General features: G+C 45.6%; 1 protein-coding gene across 2 annotated transcripts in view; it reads right to left on the reverse strand.

Moving 5' to 3' along the window:
• Positions 1–3,903: 3,903 nt before the first annotated feature.
• LOC133352592 (cytochrome P450 4B1-like) overlaps positions 3,904–18,936 on the reverse strand; it is a 56,467-nt gene continuing 41,434 nt past the window's right edge. For both annotated transcript variants that reach the window (XM_061568331.1, XM_061568332.1), the window contains exons 9-12: positions 10,511–10,644; positions 9,792–9,856; positions 5,763–5,845; positions 3,904–4,383 (exon numbers count right to left, since the gene is read on the reverse strand). In XM_061568331.1, the coding sequence (XP_061424315.1) occupies positions 4,206–4,383; positions 5,763–5,845; positions 9,792–9,856; positions 10,511–10,644 (460 nt within the window). In that variant the 3' untranslated portion in view covers positions 3,904–4,205. The remainder of the gene's footprint in view (positions 4,384–5,762; positions 5,846–9,791; positions 9,857–10,510; positions 10,645–18,936) is intronic.

Raw genomic sequence — 18,936 nt, forward strand, 5'->3', positions numbered from 1 at the left:
GATGTAAATCAGCATGTTACTGGATGTTGGTGCTAATCTGTTCGTGTGTGTGTGTGACCCATGTGCTGTGCAGGTGCTCATGGAACGGGTCCCCGACAAAAGTGGCTGTCCCCGGGAGATGGGTCCTCACACGATGCTGGTAAAGTGAAGCTGGTATACAAATTACGACTAATTGAGGACCCTTGTGCAGAGAAGTATTTTTTTGTTCCATTGGAACGAGGGCGGAGTGGTTATGGAAAGAATAATTGCAAAAAGTCAAAGAGAACCCAATGATGGTTTTGCAAAATTTAGTTCGCCCTGCATCCCTCAAATAAACTCCTAGCCGAGTGTGCAGGGTTCATCGCGTGTTCGATTCCCTCCCCGTTTTTCCAAAGTCAATTGTAAGACATTGCAAGTGTTTCCCAGACGATAAATTTTTTTATATTGAGCTGGATAATGTGTGTTTTAACATTTTCTCATATCCTGCACACATTTCTTTTAGAGGCTATCAGAATATATTTTATGTTGGCTTCTTATTATATAAATTATTCTTTCATACGAAAGAAGATTATATAATTCTAGATTAGAAGTTTTCGTGACTGCAAGGGTCCATACTCTTTGGTTTATTCGGAAAAGTGACGTAAGTAAAAAATAAAATAAAAAATAATTAAATCACGACGTTTCGGAAGCAACACAAGCTTCCGTCTGCAGGTGGAACCGTCACAGCAAAATTACTGTATCAAGTGATACATCACAGATGTGACGTCACCGCTCACTTACCGTGCAAAAGATATCCATTATTGCCCCCCCCCCCCTCCCCCAAAATACAAAAGTCTATTTTATACTTTTTGCATTGTGTACAGTCTGGAAGCTACCCACATGCCAAATTTCAAGTTTGTTGCATGTTGGGAAGTATGCTAGACATTTCGAACGGACACACATTCACAAATTTCCCTTTTTTATATATATAGATTGTAAAGTTAGGCCCTAATCCACTGCGCTTGCCGTCTTAGTTGTGTTTTGTTGAATGAATGGAGTACACAGACACATACAGCAAAGCCTCCTCGTGCTGGGCAGGACGATAGCACTCGGTAACAGATCTTGCATGGGTCCGTTCATGTCCGCTCCGTTCATTTAAACAATTGAGAGCCTGTACAGATTTAAGCACTATTGTTGAAGGATATGGAGATGCCTGCATCCAACAGTGGACCGATTATGGCTGGTGATGATAATTTAGAAAATACGTAGTCATATTTAAGTGGGAATACTATTTTGTATTTGAATATTTTGTGTTTAATGTGTGCCGACACTTGCAGATAAACAGCTTGTAAGTGATGTGATCTCTCACATCCACGATACAGCAGTCACTTTGCTCTCGGAAATCGACAGGGCACTGGAGGAACTGAACGGCCAACTGCAGCAGGGGTGGCACAGTGCTTGGGTTTGCTTCCCAACTCGGGTGTCTTTCTGCGTAGAGTTTGTATGTTCTCTCTCCGCCTGTTCTGATTTTTTTCTCTGAGTTCTTTGGTTTTCTCCTGTCGCTGAAATAAACTGGTATTGGCCAAACATCCCAATGCTGAAAGATTATATTAAGATTATTCAATGGGGATTACACAACTTGGAAATACACTCCTGAAAAAGAATGAGACTCGGTGAAACTTTCCTGAGTAAACAAGCGTAAGTAAATACTAAGTAAACTTTTATTTTCCAGTTAAAGCCCACTTAGCTACATAGCTCTTTTTCAGAAGCAACCTGGCCACAAACGATAGCTGAACGAAGTGGCTTATCACGTAGAAATGTATAGCAGCCAAATATTCTAAACTTGTTTTTAAATATGGAGGGAAAAACCAGAGGACCCGGAGAAAAATCCACACGACTACTCGGAGAACATGCAAACTCCAAATATACAGGCGTCAGTGTCGGGATCGAACCCACGACCTCCTGTATACCAGGCAAGGTAGTTAACATGTCACCACTGTGGCGCCACATTGTCTCAGTGAAGAGTCTTGACCACTGCTGTGAGCCACGGAAGACAATGTTACATCTTTGACACATCTTAATGTTGCCAACAAGTGTTGTCTTCAATAAGAGGGCATAAAGATTGTCTCTTGTATTCTGTCAACAGATCCTGGGTAAAAAAACAATTATCAGGGTGTGAACAGCTTTCGGAAATGGAATGTCGTATTTTCACCTGAAATGAGTAAAGCTGATAATTGGTTCTTTACCCTTCTATCTGGCAACAAAACTGACACCTTTTTGCAAGGAGTCATGTTTGCATAGACCGCAATACCTGCAGTCATAAATACAAACAAAAGACATAACTCTGATAATGTGCACTGTCCTTGAAGTTGATTGGTCCACACCCGAGACAGCTTTCCTTCGAGCCTAGTCTCATATGGGTTGGACCAGATGACGCCAAAAGGCGCATCTGGTCCATATGGGTTGGACCAGATGACGCCAAAAGGCGCATCTGGTCCAACCCATATGAGACTAGGCTCGAAGGAAAGCTGTCTCGGGTGTGGACCAATCAACTTCAAGGACAGTGCACATTATCAGAGTTATGTCTTTTGTTTGTATTTATGACTGCAGGTATTGCGGTCTATGCAAACATGACTCCTTGCAAAAAGGTGTCAGTTTTGTTGCCAGATAGAAGGGTAAAGAACCAATTATCATATTTTTACTGGCAAATGAGGTCCCCATAATGAGTAAAGCTCTTAGCGGGGCGTCGTGAAGAACTGTTCACAAGAGTTGAAACCTCATCTTTCATGCAGAGTTTGGCGACATTCTTTTGAGTGTGAACGTAAACCCTATGCACACGGGGACGATGCTTTAAAGTAACGTTTCCTTGAAGCTGTGCTTCAGAAGGTCAGGTTGCTGTTCATCTCATTCTAAGTGAATTTCTTAGGAGCACCATTCGACTAGCTGCCTTATTCATTCAATAATGTTCCAGGTTTTATTCTCACCCCATAAACTTGTAAAATCGTTATTTTCATCTCTATTGTTGTGTGGACCTTTCACCTTGGTGTGATCATTATCTAATTAAATAAATAAATTTCTCGCACTGCTACATGAAACAAACATGGTTATGCATTTTTTGTAAAGCTGAATTGTGTAAAGACATCACAACAGTTTGTTTCTATGATTTATCCGATGTCTTCCACATGACCATTAAACATGCAAAGTGCATTCCTTATGGCTCGACCATTTATTTGTACCCATGCCTTGGCTTGCAATCTGAATTTCTGGAGTTTGACTTTGCAGAGGAAGGAGAGATAGTGAGGCAAGTTTGGGTTATAGTATGAAACTAGCTCTAGTAGCTGCACAAGAATGAATTAAGCCCAAAATCAATCTCAATACTTATTGTTTGCTGACAACGCTGAGCTCCTTGCCGGCTCATGGTTTTATCGTGACTTCTTGGAATCCAGTCTCACAAGTCCAGAGTCTGGATCACTCGACAAAGTCCCATTTAGCCGCCTGAGCCACTCAAACACTTCTCAGATGTTTGGCCTCGTTTGGTCACAGCTGAGTTTTGATAACCTGGTTTTGCGAGCAACTCTTTCTCTCGAGAGGTCTGGACTCGCAAGCAGGTGTGAAAAAAAATACTCCTGTAGCATACGAGGCAAAAGCATGACTTTAGCCACAATAGTGACTATTATCGTACACAATGGTGATGTGCTGCTGTAGTCCAGACAGGCAGTATACAGGATAAAAAACATGCACATGCAGTGTTTGACACCTGCTGTTATCACAAGCTTTCAAGGTGCTTTGTCCTAGTGTATTTTCAAATGTAACCCTTATTGTATTTTGTTGTTTGTTTTTAAAAGTATTTTGTTGTGAAACCCGATATTTGGCATAATAAAGCACGATTACAGTTTGAGAGCATGGTTTATTTTTAATGATTTTCTTCATGCATGACTGTGAGGACAGAACACATTACTGGATAAAGGCTTTCCTAAGCTGTCGCCATCTCATACTACACAACACGAGTTATCTAATATCATCAGTCGCTAGAACCTAGAGTGTTGCACGAGCACGGGGCACTTGTGTGAACTTTCGAAAAAAAGACATCTCACCATCATCAGTCTCACCCGAGTGTATGACAGGGAGTTCCACAGTGAGTGTGTGTGATGGGAACAGAGTTCCACAGAGAGTGAATGTGAGAGTGAGAAGCAGGGAGAGAGCTCTGCGCTCGGTGTGATGTGAGATGGGGACGGAGCGCGTCGCTGCTACTCGGCGAGTGGCGGGATTCTCTCGAGCTGCAGCTGGAAGCCCGTGGTAGAGCGGTTGACGACGCGCGGCACGGGCTGCGCCTCCACGGGGCCCGGCAGCACGCGGAACCGTGAGAGAATCAGGGCGAGCGTCACGCGCAGCTCGTTCATGGCAAAGTGCTGCCCAATGCAGTTGCTGTGGGGGGTGTATGCAGGGTGAAGAGAGTCGTGGTCATAAAATCACAATTTTATCATCACTTACATTACCAAATGTCAACCGTGAAAGCCGTTTGTAGTAGAGCCGTGCTATACAATTATGTGGATAGGTGCCAGCTCTAAAAATTAAACATTGCTGTGGCTGTAATGCGACAAATAATGAATACGGGGCACGCAACGCTCTGTGAGAATATTTCTTCATAAGGATGCAAGTGCAGCCCAGAGAGGGGTCTGTGTTGGGCAGCACCACTCCTCTTGTGTGGTGCCATCGCTCCCTACAGATCTCATTGTACATAATATTCTATTTTTACATTGAGTTTTAATGTGATGGCTCTTTGATTGCCAGATTTGAGCCAGAAAGGCGTCACGTGTGTAAGAAAAAAAAAATATTGATTTGACGGCTCTCTGCACTCACTCATTCAGGCAAGACAAATATCCCTATTATAGCTTTAAATAGACTTGGGGTAACTGCTGTTAGCGAGCACCTATAAAGGCAGGTGGATCACCAGCACTACACACAACTGCCTTTTCTCCCCAGTAGCGATACTTACTGCACCAGGTACTCATTTGAGGCTGAGTCGACTTAGCAGAGGCCCAATACCTATTCAATTAATTGTCACCGGTGTTGGCTGTGAGGGGGAATCGAACTTGTGTTGCAGGGTTCATAGCACAGCGCACTAACCGCTGTGCCACAGCTCCCCACCCATCCAGGGCAGACACCGACACTATCACCCACGCAGGCTTCAGACACGTTCACTACTTTCATAATAATCATAATCAGTTTATGATTGGTTATGCTTGGAGCCTTAGTGGTCTCACGAATCAGGAGGCGATGATCTTCCTGTGTGTAATCGCCAATTGAGTAATTTATAGGTAAGATGTTTTAGCCTTGGGATGTTTGACCAGTGTCAGGTACATTGTTGCCGTTTTTTGTCCTGAGTCTGGAATTGAACCCTGGAAACTTCTTGTTGCGAAGCAGAAGTGTTACCACTGCGCTAGCGTGACTTATTTTAAGTAAAAATGCGCAGAACTCTTTTTTAAAATCAACTGTCAGATGAAGGCTTCATTGGAGTGCGGGGAGTTATTTAACAATGCTTCAACAAACTAGCCAACGTGGGTTGGTGAAGGGGAGAAGGGGACAGGTATGATTTACAACTCCCCATTGCCAATTATTGTATTCGTGTTCGGGAATCGAACTTGGGTTTCTGGGTTTGTGTGCAATGCGTTAACCACTGCCCCATCGCTCCCCCCCATGTCCCTTGCAGGCTAATCGCGTCGTGGGGCTTCATATTTTGTGTAGTAACGGCCCGAGTTTGCCTGTGGAGACGGTGGCGGTGAGCAGGAGGGTTTAACGCTCACCGGGGCCCGGCCGAGAAGGGGATGAACGCGTAGGGGTGGCGATTGGCTGCGTTTTCAGGAGAAAATCTCAGAGGGTCATAAACCTGTGGGCAGATGCACAGGCGAGTTAAAATTACATATTGACACATCAAGTGACCTCATGTGCACGCGTACGCACACACTGATCACCACCTCCGTCTCCATTACCCTGCTAGGGAAAGTTCTCTGAGCGAGCACCTATTATATGTTAACAGAGGATTGGTACAGATCTCCAATCCCAGCCATCTAAGTGTTAGGATGCCGACACATGATCCTTATGGCGGTACCCCGGGGTACCAAATAATACAAAATGGGCCGAGGCAATTTAATATTTTAATTCTGGGACACTATCTTTTCCAGGGGTGGACTTAACTCCACGACTGGGGTACCAATCAATCCGACATCAGTGCTACTCCGCGATGTTGAAACGCCAAATAGCATTAAAAAAAACCCGATTTCTAAAAATTCAACTTTGAATAGTGCATCGTGTACAGTTCGTCGAGATGAGTCGATTGCTGCATCGCCGACCATCAACAGACTAAAAATGACTGCATCACGGACATTATGCGAGAACCGGGGTACTATGGTACCTCGGGATACCGCCATAAGGTTCGCATGTTGCACTCGGGAGCCTTTGATGTGACACAGCACCTTTGATTTGACACAACACTAGGCCTGGCTACTTTGCCTGTCTCTTGAGGCTCGTACCCTCCCCTTGTGCTCTCCCTTTTTATACCTTTCGAGCCCCTTCTCTCGAAGCTTCCCTCACACGCCACACCCCTCTCAGCCAATCATCGTCCTTCTTCCCTCGATGGTTGTTAACCATCGCCTCAACGCTCAACCTTCGCTTCCCGCGAGTTAGAACCTCCAATCCCTTTGAACCTCGCCTCCCGGCCATTCACTGTGGAGGCCTCTGCACCAACGGGAGGCATTGGCCTACTTCCTTGAATGTCTGCCGGTATGTTTGCTGCAGGTGAGTAGTCTGTTGTCTCGTTTATTAAAGAAGTTTCCCAGGTTTGACGCCGACGCACACACGGCAGAATTACCATCAGTAAACCTGAGGAGAGCCCAGGTCTCTTAAGTTTACTGAGACTAATCACCTCTGGTTTGGATGTCCAGGAGTTAATACTGGAATTGTAGCTGGTGGTGAGGCAAGTTGTTTAGCCAGCACCTGATTAGGCCAGCCTGGCACAAGAGGGGGTTCTGTGGCCAGCAGCATGCCGTGCTACCTTTACCCACCCAAGTGCTGATGATAACACACAATACTGGGCGTTCATTTACGGCTGAGTTGACATAGGAGGTTCAGGCACTCCTTGCTTGATGCGGCCAGGAATCTAACCCAGGTCACCAGGTGTGTAGTGAAGTGCACAAACCCAATTCTGCTGCTGCTGCCCGGGTGCTTGCGGCCAGGCCCCACGCACGCGGGACTTTGGCTGAACGAACCAAGCGGTGTGAACAAGCAATACCTCCCCTCTTCCCTGGAGAATGTGGGACCATGCCGAGAACTTCCCTTGGCTTGGATCGACAAACTAATTCTGTCTCACCCAAATGTCTCTAGTACTGCGGTGGCACTCACCAGCAGAAGGAAGTGCTGATTGGTCGACTTTCCACATCAAACGACTCGAGTTCTGCACCCACTGTGCTACGAATCTGCTGTGGAAATGGCGACCCCTACCTGACCGTGTTCACCACTTGTTGCAATGCATCCCATATTATTATGCTGCAGATCTGGTCAGTTCTTCTTCCACCCTCCATCCACGCGATCCCGAAAGAGTGCCTTCATCGCCATATTGCTGCTGATGTCAGGCATTGAGCCAAATGGTGAACCAGAGCTCTACTGGATTTGTAAACGCACGCTCCCTAGTCAACAAAACGGCATTGATCCAATATCTGATCAACGAATGTCGACTCGACATTTAAGTTAAAGTTAGATATGGAGTGCCTCGATAACCTCTAAGAATGCACGCGAGCAGTGCACGTGTATTGCACAAAACGATATAATGCTTAATCCAGGAAACTCGGAGGTTCTGCTGGATGGCACTCGGGTTCTGGTGAAAACAATTGTGAGACGATCAGGGGTGATGGTCGCAGACTCCAGGATTCAGTTTTCTACTCATCTAATGAGCCTCGGCATCATTCTCGACCAGATTATGTCGTTTGATCACCACGTGCAAACTATAGTCAGGTTGTGGAATTTCATATAAGGGTTCTACGACACATTCAGCCAATATTTAGTCATGGCATAGCCAACACGGTGGCGTGTAGCATAGTGTGACGAGGCGAAAGTTTAGGGTCACACACCCGGCTTCCCTCTGTGGCAGTTCTAGCTGGTGTGGCCGATTTTAGGAGTATGGGTGTGGAGAAGCCCAATTATTTAAATTTACCTGCCATAAAAGGGGAAATAAAGAAGTGGATTGGAGGCACGCGACATGAGAAGGGAGTGGGGCCAGCAAACAGCAGCAGCAGCAGCCAGGAGCTGGAAGCATTTACCCGGGAGTGTGGAGGCACCACAACAAGGGGAGGCAGCGGGGCTCTGCGTGCTGTTGGTGCGGAGACACCATCCCAAGGGAAGCCACCTGCTCTGTCTATAGCTGCAGTGTGGACTCTCCACACCAAGGGAGCCACTGGTGCTCTACCTACTGTTAGATCGTGGAGACACCACCCCAAAGAAGGCACAAAAAGCTTTGCATATTGTTACAGGCTGACTGAAGAACTGGGACACAGGACCGTGAGACCCTATAAACGGACGTGCTGGTAGGCGTATAAGGGTGATGGAGTCGCCCAGGTGCGTTGCGTGTAAAAACATGTTCCTTTTCTTTATTAAGTTCCATATAGAGTACACAAGTCAGACAATACTTGTGGGGTTCTGCCTATAATTGTGCATGAAAGTATCATCTATAAAAGAGTGGAAAAACGACCAACCCGCCTGGTGTGTTACATCCCTCCCCAAGGAATCACACTCCCCATAAACCCTGCAACTATTCCGAATCATTACTCATAGTATTGACAAGGCTTGATTATCACAACTCACTACTCTACAGGATGTCTGAAAAAAACATTAGCAAGCTACGTGTACAAAATTATTTGGCATGTGTCGTGACGGGCACTGTAAAATCCAACAATGTTGGTCCGGTGCTCGCTGCGCTGCATTGGCTTCTGGTTGTGGAACAAATGCATATACGTTCGCACTCATTACACACAAAGTGCTTGCCACAAATGAACCAAATATTTTGCTGATCTCAAGGAGTATAAACCATCATGCAAACTCTGGTCATCCTCGCAGTGGCTTTTGTATAACCACTGCATAATGCGCATTCAAATGCGCTTCTGCAGCCATCTGGAACGCTCTTCCTTTTAAATATAGATTGAAAATTCCTTTTTTTAGAACAGTTTCTTGTGTTCAGTTTGTTATCCTTCCCCCGCACCTCCAATTATCATGACTGGCTATGTACAGTGCGAAAGAAGTTCAACATACATACATTTCATACACCTGCAGTATTAATCAGGACAGCCGCTGGATATGAACCGTTAACTTGTATGTATGTTGTATGTTCAACTTCTTTCGCATCGTACATAGTCAACCGTGTTAATCGGGCATGTGGGGGAAGGATAACAAACTAAACAAAAGCTGAGCTGCATCACTACATTCTCTCCTTTGACTGTCATTAATCGGGCAATACATTTTTCAGGCCAAATCCTACTTCCTTCAAAGTCAATATGCATATTATTTCAATAACTATGTAAGTGGGGCTTAAGTCTCAAATCGTCACAATTGCATTGTATTTGTTATTCAAAATCGTGAAAATATCAAAAAAATGTCATTCTATGCCTATATTTGTTTCAGCTTGGAAGGAATGTGAACACGGACAAAACAATCTTCATGTAGGGGATACGAATGTATTGAATCTGCACGTGCAGGTCAAATGCAGAGGCCAGGTGAGTGCAGTTCACACATGCGACACTGCGATAGTTCAATGAAGCAGCGTGCACACTCGGAGGCTGGAGACAAACCTCTGGGTCCTTCCAGAACTCTGGGTTTCTGTGCAAGCAGTAGATGTTGATGACAACTCGGGTTCCTGTACGTTTGCACAGCACAGGGGGTGGGAGGCAAAATACATGAACGTAGAGTTGCTAAAGTTTCCCAAAATGTGTAGTCACACAGCTCCCCATCATGGTGCAACTGAACATAGAACCATGTGGCACATGGGCTATGGGTCGGCAACTTCAGACCTTGTTTCGGAAGTCCAGATGGAGTGAAAGAGGCAAAGAAATACATATGCTGCGATGCCACTTCAAGGGATGGTATACGACACAAATAACTTCAGGATTGGACAGCATGAGTCAAGGACCAGCCATTTAAAAGAAGAATAAAGATACATAAACTACAGTATGGTAATGTAGTTTTTACAGTTATTCTAACCTACAAAGGTTTTATTAACTGGGACTCCAAACCACAACTCCTAGTCGGGGCCCCCCTCCATCGCTCACATCCCTCTCCCCGTGTCAGTCGCTCCACCACCTGCCCACTCCCAATGGGCCTTGGAGTTCGAGCGTGCTCCTGACTTGTAAAAATGTGGCAACACCCGTGAACAGAGCCAGCGAAAAGTGACAACAAACATGGGGTTGCACGAAGGGTAGGTAAAGTGTTAGGATCTTTGGGAGGGGGTGGGAGACTAGAGATTTCAGCTCATAGCAGTTAGACCAGAGCCGAGGAGGTGAGGAGCTAGGACCTGTGGGGATGACGCGCCCATCGCACAAGGTGATTGGTTGGCTGGTCTTCCTGGAGATCGAGGGTACCACGGCCTGCAGGCGCAGCGATTCCTTGATGCACATGGTGGTGTAGGACAGCTGGGAAAGGTCGTCCCTGCAAGGGGACACGCATGCACGGTGACACAAACGTCAGTTTATGTCCTGTTTACCTCAGGTCTAAGTCATATTTATTTTACACATAGAATGCAAACAATGAAAAACAAAACGGCTTCCCACATTTTAAATATACTGTATCTCTAAAAGTTTGTATGACATTGCTCCTGAATGTGAAAAGTAAAGGTAAAGGCACAGCCCTGCAGTTTCTAGCTCACGCGACTGCTGGCAGAGCAGCCTCCAGGAGACGGTGCTCTAGAGCCCTTCCAGGCCTTCTCTCTCACAATGGCCAGACGTCTTGATAAAGGTTCCTTCGTGTAGACAAAAGTAGATATATGAAATGTGTCTCCATATCTGTGGTTCTCAAACCTGTGAGTCGTGCTCCCCTGGGGTGGCACAGGCTGTGGCATGAATACCGTGCAAGAAAATTGCAGGAACTATTTCAAATGTGCACAGGGAATATCAGTTCCCTGTTGTGGTGACAAATTAACTCATGCACAACATGAAACACATGACTTACGAACACAAAACTCACAAAGACAAAGCATGAAATATGTGCCTTATTAACAGTGGTCTTGATTTGGGGCACCACGCCAACAATGTTTATAACTTTTGCTCTAAATGAAGTAATCCAAGTAAATATTTAATCCAGGTGGTCCATTGACATTGACCCTGTAGAACAGATTCTGCTACTGCAAATATTGTTTTGTCATCAGCCTCTAACAAGAAGGAGAAATTGATGGGTTGAGAGGAACACAATTAAATACATACTACTGTAATGGGTTCACTTTAGGCGCGCACTGGAACTTGGGAGGCAACATTATTTATTACTAGCGGTAAGTACCCGGCGTTGCCCGGGCGAAAAAGGCAGACACACATGTAGTTACACACGCAAATCCATTGATACACACACATATAGTTACACGCACAAATGTGTAATAAAAGACTCGACCACGATATCTGGCTTGGTGTCCTTTATTTGGTTCGTTTGCTGTCTCCCACACGGCTGTCCTCCTTTGAGACTTTCCACACGGTGCCGACGCTGTTGTTACCCCCGTCACCACTAACAGCCCCGCTGTTGGTCTCTGTCGCTTCCGTAGCCTCTTAGCAGCCTCGCTGCTGTTACTCTCACGCAGCCTCCCTGGCTGTACTCGCTGCAGCTCCTCCTCGTGTCGCTCCCGTAGCTCCTAGCAGCCTTGCTGCTGTCTCCCATACACAGCCTCCCTGGCTGTACTCGCTGCAGCTCCTCCACCGCTCTCCCTCTCCAGCAGCCCCACTGCTGTCTCCTCCCGCAGCCCCGCTGGCTGCTCCCGTGGCTGGTCACCGCTGGCCTACGGTGCCACCCTTCTCTGGTTTCGCCCTGCGTGGCCTCACCCTTGCTCAGTCTCCCACTCTCTCCCGTCTCCTTCCGGTTTCTCCCCTTAAGGACCCGAACCTTTCTCCCACGTCACATAACTCCACTTCTCCGTGACGTCACATCCGGAAGGTCGCTCACGCCCGCATTACAAATGGACTCACACATACATACATAGACTGAACAACAACAACCGCCATTCGCCACTAAGTGGCGGTGACGTCACAACAACGTTTGTGCCAGGCTATGTGCACCTTGAGGCCACGTGAAGTGTCGAACACCCACTGGCAAGAGGTCACGGGGCAAACCCAGATGGCACAGGTCGACTGACTGAGACGACTGGCTGATGCACCACCTGTGGCCCCTGTGGCAACTTTCTGTGCTTTAGCCACCCGGCGCTCCGCTCGTTGTTGTGAGCGTCACTCCTCCGCCCTCCGTTGTTGTTGGAGGGTGACTGCCTCGAACTGGCCAGTAGCGTCCTTCAGGAGCCTCCTCCACAGTGGCCGATCTTGACATGGCTGGTACAAGTCATCTGCAAGTGGACTCAGCTCCAAGACCTCCTGTAGCACATCACTCCATGTCTTCTCCAGCCCGTGCCGCGCCCGTTTAGCCCCCTCGATCCGGCGGAACAAAAGCTGTTGAGGCATTCGGTGGCTGGCCATGCGGGCTACATGACTCAGGCAACGCAGCCTTGCCTGCCGGAGGTCACCGATGGGATTTTGTCCACATCTTTCAATGATTTGTGAGCTCCTCACACAATGCAGCCTGGTTAAACCCAGGATGGATCGTAGGCAGGCTAGCCTAAATGTTTCTAACCAGCAAAGATGTTCCATTAGGGGGGTCCAAGTTTCGCAAGCGTAGAGAAGGGAGGGAATGACTGTGGCCGAGAAGACCTGAAGCTTCGTATGGAGTGATAGACCAGGTAGCTTCCACACAGCGTTACGCAGCCATTGAAAAGATACTGCAGCTCGACTGATTTGGAGTGAGACCTCTGCTGTTAAACCGGAGCCAGTCATTAGCACACTGCCCAGGTATGGGAAACTCTCCACTGTCTCCACAACTGCCCCATCACCAATTGGGAGTTGTGGGGATGCAGTGTCCGATGGTACAAAATAGCCAGGCAAGTGCTTAGTTTTGGTTGGGCTGATGTAGAGGCGTAGCTAGGATATTTTGCGCCCGGGGATGAACTATAAAATTGGCGCCCCCCCCCCCCCCCGTATAATCACATTTTCCTATTACATCGAATAAGGAATAACAATTAAAATTTTAATGAAACAAATTTATAGAAATTATATTACATGGCTCACTCAGTCACTGTCGTAGACTGGTTGACATAGTCTACAAAAGATACATTTTTCTTGATTTCACTGTCACAAACTGGTCAATCACGTAATCAAAATCTGTTTTTTTCAATGTTTCTCTTTCAACGCAAAGAAGAGCACGATCGCTGAGACGATCTTGTCCCATTGAAGCACGCAAATACGACAAAATAAGTTTCAATTTGCTGAACGACCGCTCACAGCTTGCAATTGAAACTGCTATTGTTAATAAAATTTCCAGTGAAATTCGCAAATTCGGAAATATGTCGTCTCCATAAAACACAATAAAACCAAGAAGATCCAAAGGAGTTTCTGGTAGAACTTCATTCCGGTTACTGAGCAGCATTTTGCAATCTCCAATTTCTGTGAAAAGTTCGTGGCCATTGATGTCGGTGTCATAGAATTTTCCAAAATCTGTGCATTTTCAACGAATTGCATCGACATCTGTGTCGGATAGAAGAGTTTTGACGTCCAGCAGAAATCCAAATTTTGTGTTCAGGTCTTTTAGTCGTAAAAACCGTGTTGACATCTCCTGTTGAAGTCGATAAAATACACTCTTTATAACGCGCACAATTTCTTCTTCTGCTGAAAGCCCTGCATCTCTTGCCAGTTCTCCTGGCATCTTCCGACGTCGCATAATTCTTCTGTCCACATAGATTCCCCAGACTGTGCATCTTGTTTTGGCGTTTTCTACAGCAACTTGGCTCAAATCATCACGATGCTTGACACATTCATGCTTCAAAGATTCCAGATCAGTTGCTGTTTCCTTGAAATTCATAGTAGGATCCTGTAAGCGCTTCTGAACACGATCAATTTTTCCAAGAATGACATTCCAGAAATGTAATAAAACTATGAAGTAAAAATTTAATACGCATGCCTGTAACTGTTCTACATCACTTCTGGTTTCAGGCGTCATAGTTACGTCCTCCGATAATTTGTAGAGCAGCCCTACTAGTTCATCCAGTGCTTCATAGATAGCTTTAACAGCTTCTGATCGTGCACTCCAGCGTGTTTCAGACCGTCGTAGTTTCCGCCACCAAAAAACAGGACAGTGACTAAGGCTGAAAGACTGCGCCTTTCTGTTGTTTGGGATGTTCTTCCATGTAAGTTCTTAATAGGCGCGCATACCAAAATGTAATTACATGACATGTAGGCTGTGTGTGGTGGGATATATAAACTTTTAGGTTGAGGTGTAGATTTGTGCAGTAGTTTCAGGCTGCCGCGCCCGCCGCAAAAAGTTATAATGTAACGTTGTAACCCTCATTTTGGCGCCCCTTTACCTTGGCGCCTGGGGACATATGTACCCCCCTGCACCCCGCCCTAGCTACACCTCTGGGCTGATGGTAAGGCCCCACCTGTTGGTGGCAAGCTCCAGGTTCAGCAGCAGCACCTGGAACTCCTCCTCCGAGTGAGCAGCCATTAGCATATCATCGGCATACATATTTTATTACTTCCCTTCTACGTGACTTTACCGAAAGAACCAAGAAGATAAATCCCTGCAGTCACGAAAGCTTTGAATCGAAATTTAACCGCCTCTACAGGGAGGGATTCCACAAAACTTTGAGATCCTTCAACAAGCTCCAGGATAAGACGGCTCAGCTAATCGAGTCTCTCACCTTTCTGAAGAGATGCCGCGACTCTAAGGTAATACCAAACGCATTTACACTAACATCTGCTGCTGTAACTTCTTCTAATGCTAAACGAATTCTGTCTAGAACTAGCTTAGCTCTTATCTCAGAGAAAATCAGACTTACGCGCACCGATCTAGATCAGTTAGACAAGACACTCTACAAATCACACTTATCTTTGAGTGCAACAATGTCCACATCGGATTGGGAACATGTAGATAAAATGACTGCCTCTTCAGCTGCCGCTATGTCGACCAAATGTAAGGACAACTTGATTTCCAAATTCAACCGCCTCTCAAACAAGAAACCGGACCCACACATTGAAAAGCTAGACATTAACAAAGTCGTAATTAATCGCAGTAACAGTTCTATTTCTGAAGGTCTGAAATCCGTTTTAGCTAAAGGACTAAACTTTGCAGTCACACCTAGACACACACCAGTTAATGATATAATTGCGAGAGTAGATGTAGTTCTCAAGGGCCTGAGTCACATCGCTGCAGACGTAGCAAGATCTGAAATCTCTGCAACCCTCAAAAACGCTAAGATGCCAGCTAGCAACATCAGCAAAGATGAGCGTTTTGAATTAGCTAAATTAAAAAAGAGGGATGACATTGTCATCCTCTCAGCCGACAAAGGCAATGCCACTGGCATCATGGACAAAATAGAATACAACAGCAAAATTCAAGAACTACTCAACGATGGCAGCTATAAAAAAAATAAAAAGAGACCCCACCAACAGCCTCGTCTCTAAAACCAAGCAAATCATTTCTGATTCAACCGCATTAATTGATCAGACCAAACAGTTCTCGTTGAAACCTTCTGTAGCCAGGCCACCAAGATTATACGGCTTGCCAAAGATACATAAAGAAGATACACCTCTTCATCCCATTGTCTCTACTATCAACTCCCCCACCTATAAACTGGCTCGTTTTTTGTCTGAAATCTTACGGCCTTTCACTGGAAAAACCACCTCTGCGGTACTAAACTCTACTGACCTGGTATCGACAATCAAGGAGATTGCCCTGTCCCCAGACGACCTGCTTGTCAGTTTTGATGTGGTTTCCTTATTCACCAAAGTTCCTGTACCTTACACCATAGCAATCATTGAAGACTTGGTTCATCAAGGACTGAATGCTGTGGTACCCCCCCCTGGTGAGACACTGCTTAACCAATGCATACTTCACCTGGAATGGAACTTTCTACAAGCAAACTGAGGGCACCCCAATGGGCTCCCCCCTATCTCCGGTTGTAGCCAACATCTTCATGGAGAAATTTGAGACTGACGCCATCCAGACTGCCACTCTACGCCCGACCTTATGGAAGAGGTACATAGATGACACTTTTGTCATCTGGCCACTTGGCTGGCCTGCTCTAGACCAATTTCTCGACCACATCAATTCCATACACCCAGCCATCAGATTCACCATGGAAGTCGAAAAAGATGGCAAGCTACCCTTTTTGGATTTCCTAATTAAAAGGAGACCTGATGGTTCAATGAGCCATTCTGTCTACATGAAAGCCACCCATACGGATGCTTACCTAAAACCGGATTCCCACCACCATCCATCCCAGAAGAATTCCCTCATCAAGACTCTATACCATAGAGCCCAATGCATTTCCGACCAGGAACACAATGCCAGTGAACTCAAACACGTACACCAAGCTCTTAAGGCTAATGGTTACTCCGACTACACAATCCGCAAGGCCATCACTCCAACCATTAAGAAGGATCCTGTTGAGGAGCCTTTCAAGACTATCACCTTACCCTACATTGCTGGGGTCACAAAAAAGATCTCCAAAATCCTGATTAAACACAAGATCCAGGTCCGATTCAACACAGTACATAAAATCTGTGATCTGGTCCCATCTGTAAAAGATGTGGTTCCAGACATGCAGTACCCTGGCGTCTACAAACTAAGTTGCCTCTGTGGTAGCAGTTACATTGGAGAAACCAAACGACATGTCTCGGACCGCATCCGTGAACATAAAGCAGACCTGAAACACGGTAGGACAAACACCTCAGCCGTTGCAGATCACTGTTACAATTCAGTGGGCTCACATGATATTGACTTCTCCAAGACAGAGGTTCTCTGCAAGCCATCTGGCTACCATGAGAGATTCGTTCATGAGGCGATCCACATATACAAACACAGAGACAATTTCAACTGAGAAGATGGATTCTGGCTTAGCAATCATTGGAAGGACGTAATAAACCATTTCGGATCTTAACTGATTGTGTTCACGTTTACGGTGACTTTCAGACCGCGTTCCACTCACTGGCATTGTATTCTCCGCAGGGAATGGATTCTCCCGATACGTTCCATTCATTGGCTACCACATTCTGATGAGCTCCCCCCCCCCCTCTCCTCCCCCCTCAACTCGCTTTTAAGGGATTACATCTTGAATCATTGCCTCACTTGATGCAGCTAATCTGGCTGTGACGGTCCCTACTGATGACGGAGACTTGTGTTGCCTCCGAAACGTCGTGAACATAGTATCGTAATTGTATAGTAAACATATAGCAGTGTGATACACATTAGGGTGAGTAGAATAATACATAGTGTTATATTAAAATGTATAATGTATAGGGTGGTTTATAGCAATACAGTATATAATTTAATGTTGGGTTTATCTATGGCAGTATATAGTACGGTGTATGCTTGTGTGATGTAAGAGCATAAAGTTTAGATGGAAGCATATTATATAATTTTTACGACGTAGAATTGTAATGTATTACTTGCTGTTAGTAACTCAGCTTATTGTAGAGTATAGTAAGTATACTGATGGTGCTATGCAGTTTATACTTTAGTTTTTTATGTAGTTTATAGTTTAGTTTTCTACGTGGTTGTTTAGTAACTGCAGCTACATACTATTAACATTCCTTTCCTTTGTTAATGCTACTCCCTGCACCCCCCCTTGGTGCTGTTGATCCTGCATAATGCATGGGCATAATATGACTATGAAACCCCCCCACCCACCTCCTACGCATTTCCCATGAATATGCTAAATTCCTCTTCATATGCACATTATTTTTGTTAGGGCGCTCTTCCACCTCCAACCCAGCTTATATATAAGCTCCTAGCTTGGTAGTGTCTCATTCTTCACCTGAAGACGGCTGCTTGCGTTGTAGCCGAAACGTCGTGAGAATTATTTTATTTTATTATGTTTTATCTTTATTATTGTATTACTTCCCTTCTACGTGACTTTACCGAAAGAACCAAGAAGAATTATTTTATTATGTTTTATTTTTATTATTTTATTTCTTCCCTTCTACATGACTTTACCGAAAGAACCAAGAAGATACATAACGTGGTTGAGCAATAGGGAGCCATCCCTTGACCGCACCCGGGCATCGATCAGCCTCCCATTGTATCTGTAGCAGATGGGAATTCTTCCGGTACAGGCATTGAAGGCTCGACGAACTACGTGGTCCAATGTGGAAGCCAGAGGACATCCCTGTTGCACCCCAAGGTGTAAAGGGAATGTCTCTGACTCACGGCCACGTAGTTAAGACACGGAACCTCTCACCATCATGAAGGTCATTAAGGATGGTGATGAGTGGGTTCGGGACTCGGAAAGCACGAAGGGCAACCCAGAGGCCAGGCCTACTGATGGTATTATAGGCCTTGAGCAGGTCAATAAAGCACACGCATGGACTAACATGCACACATGGACCTACAGACACGCAAAGAAATGGAGTTACACTGACTAACATGGAGGCATGCACGCACAGCGACTAACACACACGCACATGGACTGAGACACACACACATATGGACTGACACACACAAACACATCGACTTACAGACACACACACATATGGACTCACACACACATAGACATGCACTTGAGATATGCACACATGGAGTTACACACACATATCGACGTACACACATACAGCGACACACACACATACATAGAGTGACACACACATTGCTGTACACACACATACACATGTGGACTGTTACACAGACATCCACTTGAGATATACA

Source organism: Lethenteron reissneri, chromosome 41, assembly GCF_015708825.2.
Source record: "Lethenteron reissneri isolate LAM-NWPU_2019-01 chromosome 41, ASM1570882v1, whole genome shotgun sequence".
NCBI classification, from domain to species: Eukaryota; Metazoa; Chordata; class Hyperoartia; order Petromyzontiformes; family Petromyzontidae; genus Lethenteron; species Lethenteron reissneri.